Source organism: Miscanthus floridulus, chromosome 16, assembly GCF_019320115.1.
Source record: "Miscanthus floridulus cultivar M001 chromosome 16, ASM1932011v1, whole genome shotgun sequence".
Taxonomy (NCBI): Eukaryota; Viridiplantae; Streptophyta; class Magnoliopsida; order Poales; family Poaceae; genus Miscanthus; species Miscanthus floridulus.
The window spans coordinates 48,044,550-48,061,435 of NC_089595.1; the positions used below are offsets into that span (position 1 = coordinate 48,044,550).

The following is a 16,886-nucleotide window of genomic DNA, read 5'->3' on the forward strand; positions in this document are numbered from 1 at the left end:
TTCCTTCCGGTGCTTGGTTCTTTGCCCCTCCCATGCTAAACTTCTGAGCAATGCTTGCTTTGTGGCGAGGTCGTATGGCTCAAACCCAAACCCAACTTCGCTTTCATCAGGTTATTGTGGGCAATAGTCAAATAATCGACCCCCCAGAATCAACGGTTTTTGCTAGACCGATTTGCGCTTTGCACCGGTAAATCTGTCAAATCCTCAGCATCTTTTGCAGCTAGCTAGACCTTAGGGCCTGAAGCGTTGCGCATCAGCTAGCTCTAGCTGTGGTGCCGCTTTACCGGGGTTCCCTTTCGCAGTTGCAAGTACCCCAGGTGCTGCTGGGGTGCACTAGCCAAAGTGGTGATGGTGTACGATGTGAGGCCTCCTTTTTACCTGATGGAACGGGGGGCTATGGACCAGCACTGCACTGTGGTGTGGCGAACGCACCGCGGCGGCTTGCCTGAGCCCGAAATGTGTCAACCGCCGGCACAAGGAGACGGCCGGGCCTAGCAGCTAAACCGACCGTGGCGAGAGCCATTTCCCTTTCCTGTGTGAGCTGGGAATGTGACACGGCGAAAGTGCGTGCTCATCGTGCCGTGACACGGCGCACGAGGTTGGCCGGTGAGTCCACGGCGGTGGTTTCCCTGAACGTGCCAGGCCGGAGTGAGCCGCTCCGAAATCGTGCTGTGCCCGGGCACTGGTAAGGGATGGAGGCGATGACGGCAGACGGGCGCGACGGCGACGGCGACTGGCGTGGGTGGTGGCCAGCCAGCTCGCGTCGGGTTATGATGGCCAGGTTTTCTCCGGGAACAGGTTTTCGCCGGAGGGTCCATGACCTCGCTCTCTGCCTTTGTCGGCGGTCACTGCATTCCCATGGGCCATGGATCGAGTACGTGCGCTTGTTGCGTGACTAGCAGTGCTGTTTTGGCCAGAGCACGAGCACCGTCACCAGGGGCACAACAGCGCCAGACAGATGACGCTTTGCCCTTCTTCCGAAAGTCCAGTTGTCTAAACACCCGGCCCCTAGAACTAGATGCACACTGGCTACAAAACGTCCCAGTTAGTTGCCTCTTTCAGTCTATTAACCACGTAATTTGCAAGGGGCTTGAGCTCGACAAATAGGTTTAACAAGCTTGTTTGTGTACTTACGTTGCTTGATGTTAATCTAACTTGGCCCCGGCGCATGTAATTGATCTCTGGCGACAAACCACGAGAAAGGATCGGAGTAAATAGGTACTTTTGACGAATGAAAAGACAAGAGAAACACGTACGTGGTTTGAATTGGTCTTCATGTTTTTATCTAACTATCTAGTAGCACGTCTACTACATATTTTCCCAATTAAGCATTAATATCTACTCCCGCCATTTAAATTCCTTCGGGCTATTTTAGGGACATAGCTTTTGCTACACACCTAAATATATATTGTGTCTCGATGCATAGTAAAAACTATGTAGCTAGAAAAGCCACAACAATTTACAATTTGCAATGGAGTATTAGTATAGGGGCACAAAACGTAAAGCATATAACAACCACTAAAAATTCCATATAAGTTTCATTATCAGTACAGATATGTCATCATCGTCGCCTCTAAAGAAGCCATCACCATCGGTTTCGCCCTCGGTGGTGAAAGTCACTGGTGTTAATATCGATTATTAGCGCCGGTTTTGGACTAGCGGTGAAATCATTATCATCGTCGGTTGGTTATACAAACCGGTAGTAAAAATAAAAAAAACAAAAAAGCCCCAAGCTTGTCAAGCCCGCCAAGGCCCATCGAGTCCATCGAGCATCAGCCGCTAGTGGATTTGGATACATCTATTTTAGCATCCCATATCATAAACAAATGCAAATATGGATATCCATATTCAAATTTTATCAGATACAAATTTGAACAAAATGGATAACTGGACATCCATTTCCACCCCCTAGTTAATCTTTCTGATTATATGCTCTGGACACTTTGACATGTATAGTATATCGAAGAATTAAGACTAGTACAATAACTGAAATATCTGTGATGTGGCTGATTTCTAAACTTTGACCACTATTTTACAAAAAGTATTTGTATTATGAAATTACATTCCGTCATAAATCTAATAACATCACTTTGAACTAATGTATATAATCTTACACATATTACTGATCATCTTTTGGGAAGTTCCATTGCATGAATCCCAACGCTAACTACAACAACATAAATTAAGATTTGACTTCTCCATTAACTCTGCGTTAATTATTTTAAATGCAAATCTCAATATCTACATTTTGCACTCACATCCCATCAAATAATTCCGCTCTAGATTACTCTTAGTCTACATAGCAGATTGCTTCACCACTTGTTCATATTTAAACGGTGATGACCCGAGCTTGTTGGAACCTAGCTAGGTCATAGGGTGGGGGCACGCCATTGGGGTGCAAATGTTTTTGCTTGTCAATCGAAGTACATGTGCAAATCAGATCTTCTCCTTATCTCTCTGTTTTTTTTTTTCCTACATAGCTCTCAGCTTTTCCTCTCTTGTTCAGTGTTTTTCTGGTTTCAGCAAAAAGTGCTCTAATACCTGTAACACACTAGCTAGCTCATCTCCTAGATGAGTTGATGGTCTACAAATATTCCAGTCCCATTACAATAACTTTCTCCCAGCATTTGTAGCTCGAATATTTCATCTCGATTGCATCTACTCATTTCTGGTTGCATTGAGGTAGATATAGGCCGAGTTTATCTGAAAGTTCAGTCAGATTCCATGGCAAATAATGTAGCCGGAGACTTGATCAAATGCGCTTTAATCTTTTGAAGGAACCTCAGCTTTTTACCGTCTCTAAGCTAGAGGTCGAGCTAAGCTGACCATTGTGATTTGTGAACATGTGTCCATTGTGAACGCTGAATATAAAGTAGATTTTTCCTATTAATAGATGCCCCTCACCGACATTTCGCTGCTGATGAAAGTGGATTAGACATGCTGAAAAGGCAGGTCTTTTCCTTTCCTACAGAACAAGCTACTATCGATTCCTATATATATTGTTGTGGCTGAAAACATATATATTTTTAATCGCGTCTCCCGTAAAATTTGTTCTCTCTAATAGATCATGATAACATGTCATGTTTATATGTTGTAGCATCAGCAATCACGTCCTATTCCATTTATCATCAGCATCGAGCCATTTGTTTCTTCAACCTCTGAATCGAAAATGGTCGTGTAATTATGATCATGGATGCAAGAGGTGAACCTGTGAACCGAAGACTGAAATATATAAATAGGAATATGCGATTGAATCACGGAAGCTGTCGATGTTAATTTACGCCACAAACTCTGGAGCAACCTGAGCAGCTAGATGGATCTCTCAATCAACCAAGACGTTCTCCAATAAGTAAGGGGTGGTTTTGTTCCAATAGAAAACCTATTTCATATGCAATCTACGTGACATTTCAATGCTAGAGGTCAGGAGAGAATCACTTTATTGTAATCAACAGCTGAAAGCAATAATTGGCAAAAAATCATATTCATCCCATTGTTGATTCAAACTCAATCTCCTTTCAAAAAACTAATAATTGACTAACAAAATAATTCCAAATCTAGGTCTAGTGACAGACCCAAACTTAATCCCTATTAAAAAAATGATACCATAAAAATCAAGACATGACCACTAAAAGGGTAAGATCTTGTTCGCCTACTAAATTCAACATAGGACGTTCAAAGATTTGATCTAATTTCATTTATAATTGACTCAACCATGCAAAGAGAGAGATAATGAAGAACCTAATTAATCAGTTAATCTTGTACTAAACCTTCAAAAAGATGTTAATAGGAATGACATGTACTTATTTCTAGATACTTATCTTGTAGAGTCTCATCTTTTAAAGAAATTAGAAGATACCCCGCGTGTTGTGAGGGGATTATGAAGAAGTTAGAATGAAATTGAGTAGAGATGATGCATATGGATAGCTTGCAATTAGAGTTGAAAATTAGTAGGATTACATGGTTATTTGTGGGAGATGATTTGAATATAGTTAGTTGGGGGTGATGTGTATGAATTGCATGTTAAGATATATTTGTAGTGGGGATTAGCTTTATAAGAGATATAGATCAATAGCAAAACCTCCTCATTTAGATTTGTAATTTTTGAGAAGTTGTAGGAGCTCCCACTTCCTTCTTTCTCGAGCTACAGTTCTATCCCGAGTAGAAAGCAGGAGATCTGCTACATATACTGCAGATATTTTTCCAGAAGCTACTCTAATTAGTTTTCAGCCGTCTTTAATTCAACAATAACCTTTATTCGCCTCAGAAAATATATTTGGATATATGGCGGCAGATTTAGAGGGATAGGTTCATTAAAGCGGTTTGACATTGAGCTACTTTTGCCCCCAAAAAAAACCATTTGGCGTTGCTAGGAGTCCACAGGGTTGGTGTGAATCGTGTTGGGCTGGCCCAAAACATCCATGCGGACAGTCGCGTTGAGGAAAAAAAACATCCATGCGGCATGCGTGTGTTGCTTTTGTAGTGGAGTACGAGTATACCTACTCCAGTGAGTACTGTAGTGGAGTTCTAGCAGCACACGCACGTACGGTAGCTGTGCAGCAGCAGGCGTCTGTCCTGTCAGTCCGTGCGGAGGAGGGATCGGCTTCCCATGCGGCCGTCGGAAACCGATACGTGCGCGTGGGGGCGGTGTCGACATCCGGCGGATCCCGCGGTCGGGGCCGTGTCGCCGGCGGCGGCCCGACACCCCACGCCCGCGCGTCCTTGTCCGCCGCTCCGATCCGCCTCCCTCTTTAATCGCTGGGTGCGAGACGAGACGACGGCCGGCGGCCGATAGAGGGCAACGGCACGGACAGTACGCATGCAGTACGCGTCACATCGACCACGCCGGGTCGCCGGCCGGCACTGCGCGTGCTCGGTGCTGGGATGCCTAGCGACTTCCGTTCTTCACGAGGCGTGTAGTATAGGGGCCTCATCCCAGCACAGTTGAGTGTATTTGGTTGTGTTTGGATGTCTGTCTCGTATTTTTTTTATTCTGTCTCATTCATCTTCACCCCTCGATTCCTACTTTTCTCGCGATGCAGTACGACGCGATGCACCCATAATACAGAGGCCCATGTGTCGTACATTCAATACCTTTATCCATGCATGCACCCAAACAAAATCTCATTTCGTATTGGATCAACAACAGAGACAACCCAACATAATTGAACGTACGATTTAAGCATGCATCGACGGACTTTCCATCCGGACTCCCTATCAGCGAAGCAACCAATCACCCCCTATGCGCATGGCAGGGTGTGTGTCCAAGCAAGTGCACTCGATCGTCGTCCTCGATTCATGTCACCACGGAGTGCCTGCTGCGCTTATATACTCTACCGTACGGACCATAGACTATCATGTACACCAGTGAGCCGACACATTGCAGAGAGCACACGCGGATACATTGGTGTTTTTAGTAGTGTAGCATCAACCTCCACTGGCTCCGTTTGGCTTCGAATGGGACCATTATATATTGCACTTGTGAAAGGGCGATGCACGCAACTCTCCGGCCAGTTCTGCTAACACACGAATATTCTCCGGCCAGTTCTGCTTCTAGGCTTCTCTTTTATTTTTCCTCCCTTTGTTTTTTCTCCTTTTTTGGAACGCACGACTGCAGTTTTCAAGTTCAAGGCTGGACACTGGCAGCTTTTTCTGCGCGTTCACACACGGAGACGGACAGCCTCTTCGTAAACGATCGAACAGTATTTTTCTCTCACATTAAACCAGCCAACGGTAAATAATCCACGATATGATACGGCCTCCCAAACAGGCTGGGAATCCTTCCATTCCATGCTATGCTATACATGAATGCATGCAAGGGTGGTGCCGTGCGTGCAACACCATATGATCCAACTGCCTCTCGTCTGCCTTAGCTATCCATCTGGCTCTCGCTAGAGAGATTCTTGTTCTTGACGTGCGCAACCACCCCGAGATCGATGTGTCACCGGCGTCTCACATTATTTGCATCTTTGGTAAATGTTGTCATGTGAGACGCAAATAAAGCATTCGCATGCTGCCTGGGTCAGTTTTAGGCTTTGGGGTAACTTACATACCAAAGCGTAAGCGTTACTAATACTAGTAATTAGAACATATCAATGCAAAGCACTCATAATGGAAATCGTATGTGGCCGGGCAGATGCATGGTGTATGCACAAAAATTTCTCTATCATTACCCCTTGAAAAAGGCTCGGCCGCCTAAGCGACAACTGATGACATCTACTACTTGTATATCACCTACTACGTAGTATGCAGTACTAGCTGTTTGATTTTTTTGGTAACATTGCCTTTGCAGAGGATGGAGCAACCTACGACGAGAGCATATAGCATGCAAAGTGCAACTTCGTCGCACGTTATTTCAGCACCGCGTGCAGTTCATTACTACAAAGGGGCACAGAACAGAATCTTCCCTTTGCATTGTTTACCCTGAAAAGAATGCAAATATGAGTTACATGCTACGAAAAATTATTCATGTTTGTTCAAGTTTCTAGTAGATAGTATTCATATTTATAACTTTAAATTAATTTATTCTGAAAATATACTTCGTAATTAATCTAATGGTATTTATTTGCTATTATAAACATATTTTTCTATTTATAATTAGTTAAACTTAAGAGACTAAAACGTGACAATGTACTTAGAATTACATTCTACGTGGGAGTGAGGCACTAGGATAGGAAGCAGGGCAGACACGCACGCGTGGGGAGACGAGGAAACATACGGAGAAGGGGAGACGCAACAAAGTACTGAAAAGTGCACGCCCTTGTGCTTCAAGCTCTGTCGCCACCCGTTCTTTGCTTCTTCTCCCAAATGTTTGTGCTGTCTCGTTCGGTGTACTAGTTTACTCTAGGCAACAAAAAGCACCAGCAGCGCTCCTTATTACCCCCTAGCTATACTCGTTTCAATTTGGCAAGGGGGTAATTAGCCATGAAGCAAGGATTATATAGTGAGAATGAGGGTGTGTTTGGTTGATGACTAGCTTGCCACAGAGCTCAATGTGTCCCTCAATGTGTCTAAAGGTAGCAGAGTTTGCTTCATCATCAAACTTGGGGCATGCCATAGGTGGCTAGGTACTTAGGTATGCTGCTGTTTATTTTCTATGCTAAAGATAGCCATGTCAAACTTTTGGCCAGGCTAAGGTTTGGCTACAACATGTTTTGATTGCAAATCAAACACACCCTAAAACTAAAAAACAATCAAATAGCAACACCATTTGGGATTTTTAGGAAATTAAATGAACAAATCATCAGGACATAAAAGGGCGTATTTGGTTAAGCCCCTGCCAGGCAACAATCTCAACCCCATGCGTCCAAAATCAGACACCTGGGGACACTGCCTGCGCCAGGAGCCAACCAAACAGACCCAAAATTTGTTTCCTCAGTCCTTTCCGGCCACAAATGAGCATCTGTTTCATAATAATGTATAGTCAACATATGTGCAAAGACTTCTTTAAAGAAGTGTAAGACATCCAACATCATGCCCTCTTTGAATATGGTGTTAAAAAAGTTCCCATGTTTAGAATGCAGTTTTGCACTATTGATTACTGATAAAAGCAATGAAATATAGATTATTATGAAAAGATTGATGTTAGAAAAACATTAACACAAACAGGCCTATATTAACTTGGTTAACGTAGTATTAAGTAAAATATTAGTGAAAAAATAACTCGAAAAAACGAAGGAACGAAACAAAATTGTTAAAGAAGAACAATGTGGTTTAGGTCAACTCAATCTTAAGTAGTGACCATTAAAAACCCTAACTCCAAGTTGACAACATTCATTCTACCAAAGAAACGTGAAGACTTTCATAAATCAAGAAAACTAATCACAAACAGAAACCATGTGCCAAACATATATAAGTCATGAACTAGAGGAGATGGGCACACTTTAATGAAGCACTCGCACCTGCTTTGGTTTAGGATGATACTTTAGCTTATATAGTCCTATAAATCATTCACATAAATAACTTTCCATAAGCTAGTGCAAGTCGACAATGGTCACAACCAGCAAATCTATTTAGATTTTCTAAACCATGAGAGGTAAGTAGGAATAATCACCTAACTTAAGCCACTAAAAGTTAAGCTTGTTTTAACTAAAAGTTAAGCTTATTTTAACTAAAGATAAACATGTCCTAACTCTGGTTCATGGGCTGAGTACCAGCTTGACAATCGAAACTCTGAGCTTAATTACCCGCTAAACAATGCCACTAATGACTTTCCACCCTTAAGTAAAGTTGCGGATCATACTACGGTGAAGATATTTTGTATTGGGTTTCGAAACCAAAAGCCTGTTCGGCTCGACTTGTTTCGCTTGTTTTTAGCTTAGCTTATTTTCTTTCACAGAATACTATTGAATCAATTGAAACCAGTCGGTACACGGTAGTTTTGTGTACCAGTCGAACGGGCTGCAAATCTACTCAGAATATGCCGAGATCAGGGTCAAAACTGGTAACATGCTGCTGTTTCGGACCGAGAGCACGGACGCGTGTTCGCTCAAATAGTGCTACTATTCACTGACCCATTGATTTGATTAATTTCTAAACTACTGTTCACACTATTCACATGAGTCAAATAAAAATCGTAAACACCAAATCTACTTTTGTTGAACTCATCATGACTAAACCTACACGGTGAACATATAAAATCACATGCTTTTATGCAGAGTTTTGTTGTAATAGTAACTCTAGGGTTTATTGTGTTTAACTGATAAGATAGTTTCTGTGATCAAAATGCCCCTGTTATGGCACAACCCTTCTTATCTAAAAATCATAACTTTTGCATATAAAGTCAGGTGAAAACAAATTTTATATCAACAACTATAGAGCTCAATCAGACCTACAACTTTATAATTGACAAGTTTTTTTAATTTCAAATTAGTGTCAAAACTTATTTTAAATTCGCAGATTTTGAGTTTCAAACTTTAAAATTATTGAGCCTTGGATGTTGACGTTATACAAAGTTGCAGTTATCAATACGATCTATAACTTTGTAGTTGATAAATATTTTATCTATGGGAGATAGCGGCACCTTTTTGTTGATTTTTCTTTTTTATTTTTCCGCATATGTTTACGACAATCTAATTTTTGGCATGTCTTCTCTCAGATGTTCTAACTCTTTCTTCGGGAGGAACTATATTAAGGGCATGGAATCTTCCAGATGGACAGATGATCTGGGAAACTAACCTTCGAACTTCCGCAGCATCAGATCCGCAGTTGCATGTTATGGTCTGTGCGCACAGTGCATTTTCTATTTTCTGAGAAATCATATGTTGATAATGCAATTGTGATGTTTCCTATAGTACTTTTCTTGAGTGATGGGCCTTTATTCTTTGCAGTCAAACAATAAAGTGGCCAAGGACAACTTGGTTTTAGTTTCAGCCGGACGATGGATTTATGCTGTATCAAGCATTGATGGGGCAATTTCATGGGAAAAGGAGTTTTCTATTGATGGGTATGTATTATTCTGCTCTGTTGTCTTGTTCAGGGCATTGGGAATATGATACGAACCTAACTTTAACAACCTTGCAGCTTGGAAATCAAGCGGATTCTCCAATCACCTGAAAATGATGTTGTATATGCTTTAGGACTTGCTGGTTCCTCGAAGCTAGCTTTGTATCACTTGAGTGCTAAAACTGGAGAGATACTAAAGGATATCCAAGAGTCACTCCCTGGTGGATTATGTGGTGAAACAGTACTTGGTTCTGATAATGTGTTGGTAGCATTAGATAAGGCCAGATCAAGTCTGTTACTTATTGAATTCAAGGGTGAGAGAATTAGCTATAACAAGGTGCATGTTTCAGATCTTGTTCAAGACTTATCAGGATCATTCAAGATTCAATCTTTGTCCAATGGCGTCATATCTTTGCAAACATCATCTTCTATTTCCCTTCTGAAGCTCAAAGGTATTGATGGATTGGAAGTACTTCAGAGATTTGACCAGCCAGCTGCAGTGAGTGATTCCCTGACTATTACAGAAAAAGACGAAGCTTTTGCCGTTGTGCAACATTTGGGTTCCGAAATTGAGTTTATCGTAAAATTTACGAGTGATCTAAGCAGTGAAATTATTAGAGAAAAGGTTAATATAGACCAAAACAGGGGCAATGTTGAGAAGGTCTTCTTGAATAGTTATATTCGAACTGACAAATCTCATGGTTTTCGAGCTTTGGTTGTAATGGAGGATCATTCACTCTTGTTAATTCAACAAGGTGAGGTTGTTTGGAGCAGAGAGGATGGGCTGGCTTCAATTGTTGATGTAACAACATCAGAATTGCCTGTTGAGAAGGATGGTGTATCAGTTGCCGATGTGGAACACAATCTCTTTGAGTGGCTTAAGGTAACCTACAGAAACTGCTGTTTATTTAGTTATTCATTATTCGGAAATGCTTTAGATAAATGTTATTTTGGAAAATTTATTAGAGAATCTGAAGGCTCCAACATTATGGTGAATTTAAGATCTTTCTCAAATTCCCTACAATTTAATGGCTTGCTTGTATGTTTGGTGCACAAGTTACTTGTAGCTAATGTGTTAGAATGTGCTAAGAAATTTGTCAGTGTCGATCTAAGATTTTTTATTGTTATCATGAGGTGATACAATGGTATTCAATTATTCATTCATGTTTTCTTGCGTGTGGCCCGTCATTTTATTGGATGTTCTTCTCAGAATTAGCTTATGATACTCGTGATTCTTACATAGGGACACATGCTGAAACTCAAAGGAACTCTAATGCTTGCTAATGCTGATGAAGTTGCTGCAATCCAAGCATTGAGACTAAAAAGCTCTGAGAAAAACAAGATGACAAGAGACCATAATGGATTTCGCAAACTCCTTGTTGTATTGACAAAGGCTGGCAAAGTGATGGCTCTGCACACTGGAGATGGACGCGTTATCTGGTCAAACTTGCTGCCATCTCTTCGTGCCTCCAGATTTGGTGGAATGCCTTCTGCATTAAGGATATACCAATGGCAGGTCCCGCATCACAGTGTGATGCGTGAAAACCCATCTGTACTTGTTGTTGGCAAATCTGGAGCAGAATCTTCAACTCCTGGTGTATTCTCTATTCTTGATTCATACTCTGGAGAAGAACTGAACTCTATGAAACTTGACCATTCTGTTGTCCAAATTATCCCCTTGACACTGAAGGATTCATCAGAGCAGCGACTTCATCTGATTGTTGATTCCAATTCCAATGCTCATTTATATCCGAAATCTCCAGACGCCCTCAATGTATTTCTTCATGAAATGTCAAACCTGTATTTCTACTCTGTAGATATTCAGGCAAATGTTATTAAAGGGTATTCATTACAGAAGTCATGTGGTCTCAATTTGGGTGACGAGTACTGCTTCAGTATGAAGGAGTTATGGTCCATCATCTTTCCTTCTGATTCTGAAAGGATTGCTATCTCTGAAACGCGAAAGATGAATGAGGTCTGTTCATTATCTACTTCTTTATTCATGGAATATCTTGTAACTTAAAACTAACTACAAAATAATATTTTATCTGTCTCATTTTCTTATTTGAAGGTTGTTCATACCCAAGCTAAGATAATTGGTGATCATGATGTGATGTACAAGTACTTGTCAAAGAATTTAGTTTTTGTTGCTACTTTGTCTCCTAAAGCTGCTGGTGATATTGGATCTGCGCTACCTGAAGAAGCTTCACTTGTTGCATATCTTATTGATGCAGTCACTGGACGCATACTCCATCGTGTGACTCATCATGGTGCACAAGGCCCTGTACATGCAGTAAGTATATCTGTATCTACTAGTCTTTTGCCACTTGCACTTGCAGTCCCTGTTTCCAGTGATGGCCCATTTGGCTCTTAATATATGCATACCAAACTTGCTTGCATGGCACAATGGAGTTTTGAAACACGCACAATCATATGCTGTTAATATGTTGGTTCAGAATAAATTTATCTCAACAAAGCTATGGATCCAGAATGATTTTGTGCATTTCATCACTTCTGATTGTAAAAGGTTCTCTGCTTATAACATGATTAATGCTTCTTCTAGGTTTTGAGCGAGAACTGGGTTGTCTATCATTATTTTAATCTGCGAGCTCACAGATTTGAAATGGCGGTGATTGAGATATATGATGAATCTAGGGCGGTATGACTTATGCTGTCTTAATTATGTACACTTATTTTTTGTTATGATGGTGGTAGTAATATTAAGTGCACTAAGTATTTTATGCAGGACAATAAAGATGTCATGAAGCTCATACTTGGGAAGCATAATCTTTCGGCACCAATTACATCTTATGCGCGCCCTGAGGTGGCAGTAAAATCCCAGTCATTCTTTTTCACCCATTCAGTAAATGCAATGGCAGTTACACAAACGGCTAAGGGGATCACTTCCAAGCAGCTTCTGATTGGTACTATTGGTGACCAGGTCTGTTGTCTCTATTTCTTACTTTTCCAGTGTACAATAGAGCAGTATAATGTGTGCTACTATTTCTATTTTTATTTGTTTATTAGCCACTATTCTGTGCTGCCTTTCTTTTTTTTTAAAAAAATGTGTAAGGTAAACTGACAGCTTTTGAGGATAAACTTTGGGCATTCGAGTTACCGATGCAAGCAGGTTCAATTTTGTTTGAAAATTGTTTTATTAATATCTATTACTGTAGGCTTGAAATGCATAGGAATTTCCTAGTCTACTGCTCCATAGCAATTCAATCAGCATTTTAACATGTCTATACAGCTCGACCTCAAGTGCTCATTCAGTGGCACTGGAATAGAATTTATTCTTCCGAGTTCTGTAAGGTGGAGCCTTTTCCCATATACTGCTGCTGCTTAGCTGGATTAGATCAACCTATCTGAGCTCATACGGATGCATTAGTGAAATGAATATTTTGCTGTTAACTCCTTGCTTGGTGATTATGTACTAATTACCATTCGTACAACATGGAGGTAGCACTGACATGGGCATCAGGATTGGTTCCAACATAGCTCCACTTGTCTGCTCAAGCTTAATATCAGTTGACCATAGATTTCAACTGTAAGGAGACCTATGCATCATAGGTCAAGCCATTTAAAATTAGTGGGGCCTATTTGTTTGGTCAACATTATATTGTATATAAATGGGTTGCACTGTTTTTAGATTAATTAATTAATGTGGAGGGTTAATTGTCATTTATATGGGTAAATAATGCTAGATTGACATTCTTCTCAATCATATGGCAGGTTTTGGCACTTGATAAGCGCTATCTTGATCCGCGTCGTTCAGTGAACCCGACACAACAAGAAAAAGAAGAGGGCATTATACCATTAACAGATTCTTTGCCTATAATACCCCAGGTATTTGTTTCGGTCTTGATGTTCCATACATCTTCCCTGTACAATATTTAATTGTGGATATTTTGCCATGATCTTGTATTGCAAAAAGGAGAAATCGTAAATAGGTGTTACATTTGGATTCTTTTCGTTATTATTCATATGATTAAAATGGCGGCATATGTTTTTAATAGTCAAGGACCTATGATGCAAGTTGCAAATCTGAGTTATGGTACTTGTTTCAAGTACAGGATTAATTTCTTAGTACATTCAAACTATATTGCTTCAAGTACAGGAATGCTTAACATGTGTATACTGCGGTGTTTTCATCATTCTGTAATTTGACTGGGATACTGTAACTAGCTTCAACAGAACATTTAAGTTGTTTATGCATTCTTTGGTGATGGATCTGGCTTTTAGTAAAATTAGAAACATATTGTTTCTGAAAAGTTCCATAACTTCTTGCATTTTTTTCTAACAACGACTCAGATATCTAGCATTAGTAGCGGATGGTTCGAAAAATGCTTATATTCATAAAATGCAGCACATGTATTTTATTTTTGTGAAACATAACTAACAATGGTTATCCGAAGATTTGGACATTGGTAGGAGAGAGCAAGAAAAAGGTTGGGATGAGATATTTTTAGAGGGGGGATATAGTAATTGTTTGTGTGACTCCTGATGGATACAATGCTGCCACTTTCAATTGGGATGACACAGACCATCATCAATGAAATAATTTCCGAACTACAAATACCTCAAATACACCGAAGGGAAAGTAATGAACCCTTGCCATGTCAAATTCAACTAATAGTTAGATGTCTATGAAAGGTATAAAATGGAATAATAGACAACTTTTGGTTTGATTTGTGTGATGGATACAAGGCTGCCCCTTTCAATAGGGATGACAGAGTAACTTGGCAACGGGGCGGGTCCCCGCGGGTTTTGGACCCGGTGGGGGTGGAGGCGGGGGCGGGGGCGGGGTCAGGTCTGTGATTTCTCCCACGGGTGCTTCACGGGGACCCAAAATTTTAACAGCCATGTAATAAGGCCCAGCCCAAGAGTAACCCTAGGTATATAAACAGCAGCTACTGTGACGCCGCACGGGAGTACAGGACGCGCCAGCACCTCCGTTCGGCATGCGCTCGCGACCTCACGTACTCCCCTGCTCGTCGCCGCTCGATCCTGCATGGGCGCAGCACCGCTGCCTGCTGCTGCGCTGCCGCATAGGTGAACAGGAATCCTGTGCAGGCATAGCTGCACAGGTGCAGCACACTGCCTGCTGCATGTGTCTCTGTGCTACTCCTTTCATGTTCTAGCACTATCCCTTCAATCTATCTATTCATCTGCTTCCTTGCGACCTTGCATGTCTCTGTGCTACTCCTTGCTCGTGCTTCAATTTTTATCTGGGAGCACTACTAGTTGGTTGTAACTCTTCTTTTTTATTTGGTAGCAAATCCCTTGTAATAATATCAAGCTTTCCTGTCGGGTTTTGGGGGTGGGTCTGTGGATGCTGTTACGAATAATAAAGGAGGACTCAACTGAAGGTGGGACAATACATAGAGTACATGGGAGACACAAGACGTAACCCTAGACTAGAGAGATTGCACTAATGTCCTTTGACTATTATACCTTAACAGATGCTTCACCCGGCCCGTTGCCATCAGACCATTATCAATGAAATAGTTTCTGAACTACAAATACCTCATATACACCTAAGGGAACTAAGTAATGAAACCTTGCTATGTCAAATTCAACTAATAGTTAGATGTCTATTAAAGGTATAAAATGGAATAATAAATAACTTTGGTTTGATTTGTGTGGTGGTTTGCTGATACCGGCAATATTTATGAGACATTCATTTTATTTTCGTTTGTTTAATTTAGCTTCTGCTAATGGGTGATTCACACTTTTCTCATTGTTTCCCCTTCAGTCCTTTGTGACGCACTCTCATCAAGTGGAGGCCCTGCGAGGAATTGTTTCTATTCCTGCAAAGTTGGAGTCCACTACTCTTGTTTTCACATATGGTGTTGATCTATTCTACACCCAGCTTGCTCCGTCAAGAACCTATGATTCCCTCACCGATGAATTCAGCTATGCGCTGCTTCTAATCACAATTGCAGTCTTGGTTGGTGCCATTATTGTTACTTGGATTTGGTCTGAGAAAAAGGAGTTGAGAGACAAATGGAGGTGAATGAGGCCTCAATGTTCTGATGCGGACGAAATTTTGGGCCCTAGTCAGCTTCCTTGTCCTTCCCCCTTTTCATTTTAGTGCTAGAGTTTGTTTCACTTTTGATTAGGCCTTTATTCATGTAACCGTTTGACAACAAAGCCTATCTGCTGTGAATTGACACACTGCCGAAGCCTTATAGAAAGCCACTTGTGCAATTAAAAGTTCTGGAAATGACATGAAAGGATTATCAGAGCGCAGGTGGCATGAATGGATTGCTTATAATGTGTAAGCTGTAACCAAACTATTTAGCAAATTGTTGTTGATAGAGGGTTTCCGCTTCTCTTGTAACTTAATGAGCTCGTCTTGTTTCAATCATTATACTTTTCTTGACAGAAACTGTATTTCTCTTCCTCTGTACTGTCATTACTTCTGTTGTTAGCCTGTGATAGGCTGGGCTACACAAGATGCTCTTTGCTGTGGTTGTTCTGAAGGTGATGTAGCAACCTCATCATTGAACCAACGATGCGTATTGCTACTTCCTGATAGATCGATTTTGTGTGTACGTTAACGATATCAGTGATCAAGTCAGGTACCGTTTAAAGATTTATAGTATTCTGTAAACAAGGTTATCTTTCTTTTGAAATCTGGATGCTACACCATTGCTCAGATCTTAAACTTCAATAAAGTGTTGATATAGTACTTTGGGCCCCTGGGTCTGTCAGTGTGACATGCAAGCCTGTCTAGTCTGTCTCAGGTTCTTTCATGTCAAGCCCCATCGCCCACTTGCAACCAACCTAAGGTGGAAGTGAGCTTTCAGGTCGCCCATGCAAAAATCACAGGTATGGGTTCTCTTTTCTGTGGTGGTAAACTGGTAGAAGTCGTGAGCTTCAATCATGGTAATATGGTATGCTCGCAACGGTGGAGCGCTCTCACCGGTTTAGCCCCAGCCCTGGCACATGGCGGCAGGGATGAGATGTGAGATGTCTGCCATGATCGGGAGAGATCAGGTAAAGCGGTGGCTTTTCTGGCCGAAGCAATTGCGAGTAGTAGATGATGGAAGTCGAGTTCTCAGGCTAAGGCAGCAGGAGGGGTCATGTCCATCCATTGAGGCCTTTGCTTTTCTGTGCCTTTTTTTCCTTCCGGTGCTTGGTTCTTTGCCCCTCCCATGCTAAACTTCTGAGCAATGCTTGCTTTGTGGCGAGGTCGTATGGCTCAAACCCAAACCCAACTTCGCTTTCATCAGGTTATTGTGGGCAATAGTCAAATAATCGACCCCCCAGAATCAACGGTTTTTGCTAGACCGATTTGCGCTTTGCACCGGTAAATCTGTCAAATCCTCAGCATCTTTTGCAGCTAGCTAGACCTTAGGGCCTGAAGCGTTGCGCATCAGCTAGCTCTAGCTGTGGTGCCGCTTTACCGGGGTTCCCTTTCGCAGTTGCAAGTACCCCAG

At 41.4% G+C, this 16,886-nt stretch overlaps 1 protein-coding gene across 1 annotated transcript; it reads left to right on the forward strand.

Annotated features, from left to right (window-relative positions):
- The first annotated feature begins 9,100 nt into the window (after positions 1-9,100).
- Positions 9,101-16,099, forward strand: LOC136512275 (uncharacterized). The gene is made up of 9 exons (XM_066506246.1): positions 9,101-9,216; positions 9,327-9,442; positions 9,520-10,324; positions 10,685-11,416; positions 11,513-11,734; positions 12,005-12,100; positions 12,188-12,382; positions 13,174-13,287; positions 15,197-16,099. Exons 1-9 carry the CDS (start codon positions 9,157-9,159, stop codon positions 15,455-15,457), a joined length of 2,601 nt encoding a protein of 866 aa, XP_066362343.1. The 5' UTR covers positions 9,101-9,156; the 3' UTR covers positions 15,458-16,099.
- The last annotated feature ends 787 nt before the right edge of the window (positions 16,100-16,886 follow it).

Coding starts and splice junctions, on each gene's coding strand:
- LOC136512275 (XM_066506246.1), top strand. CDS start 9,157: ATGATCTGGGAAACTAACCTTCGAACTTCCGCAGCATCAGATCCGCAG. Junction 9,217..9,326: donor ATCCGCAGTTGCATGTTATG/GTCTGTGCGCAC, acceptor TATTCTTTGCAG/TCAAACAATAAAGTGGCCAA. Junction 9,443..9,519: donor AAGGAGTTTTCTATTGATGG/GTATGTATTATT, acceptor ACAACCTTGCAG/CTTGGAAATCAAGCGGATTC.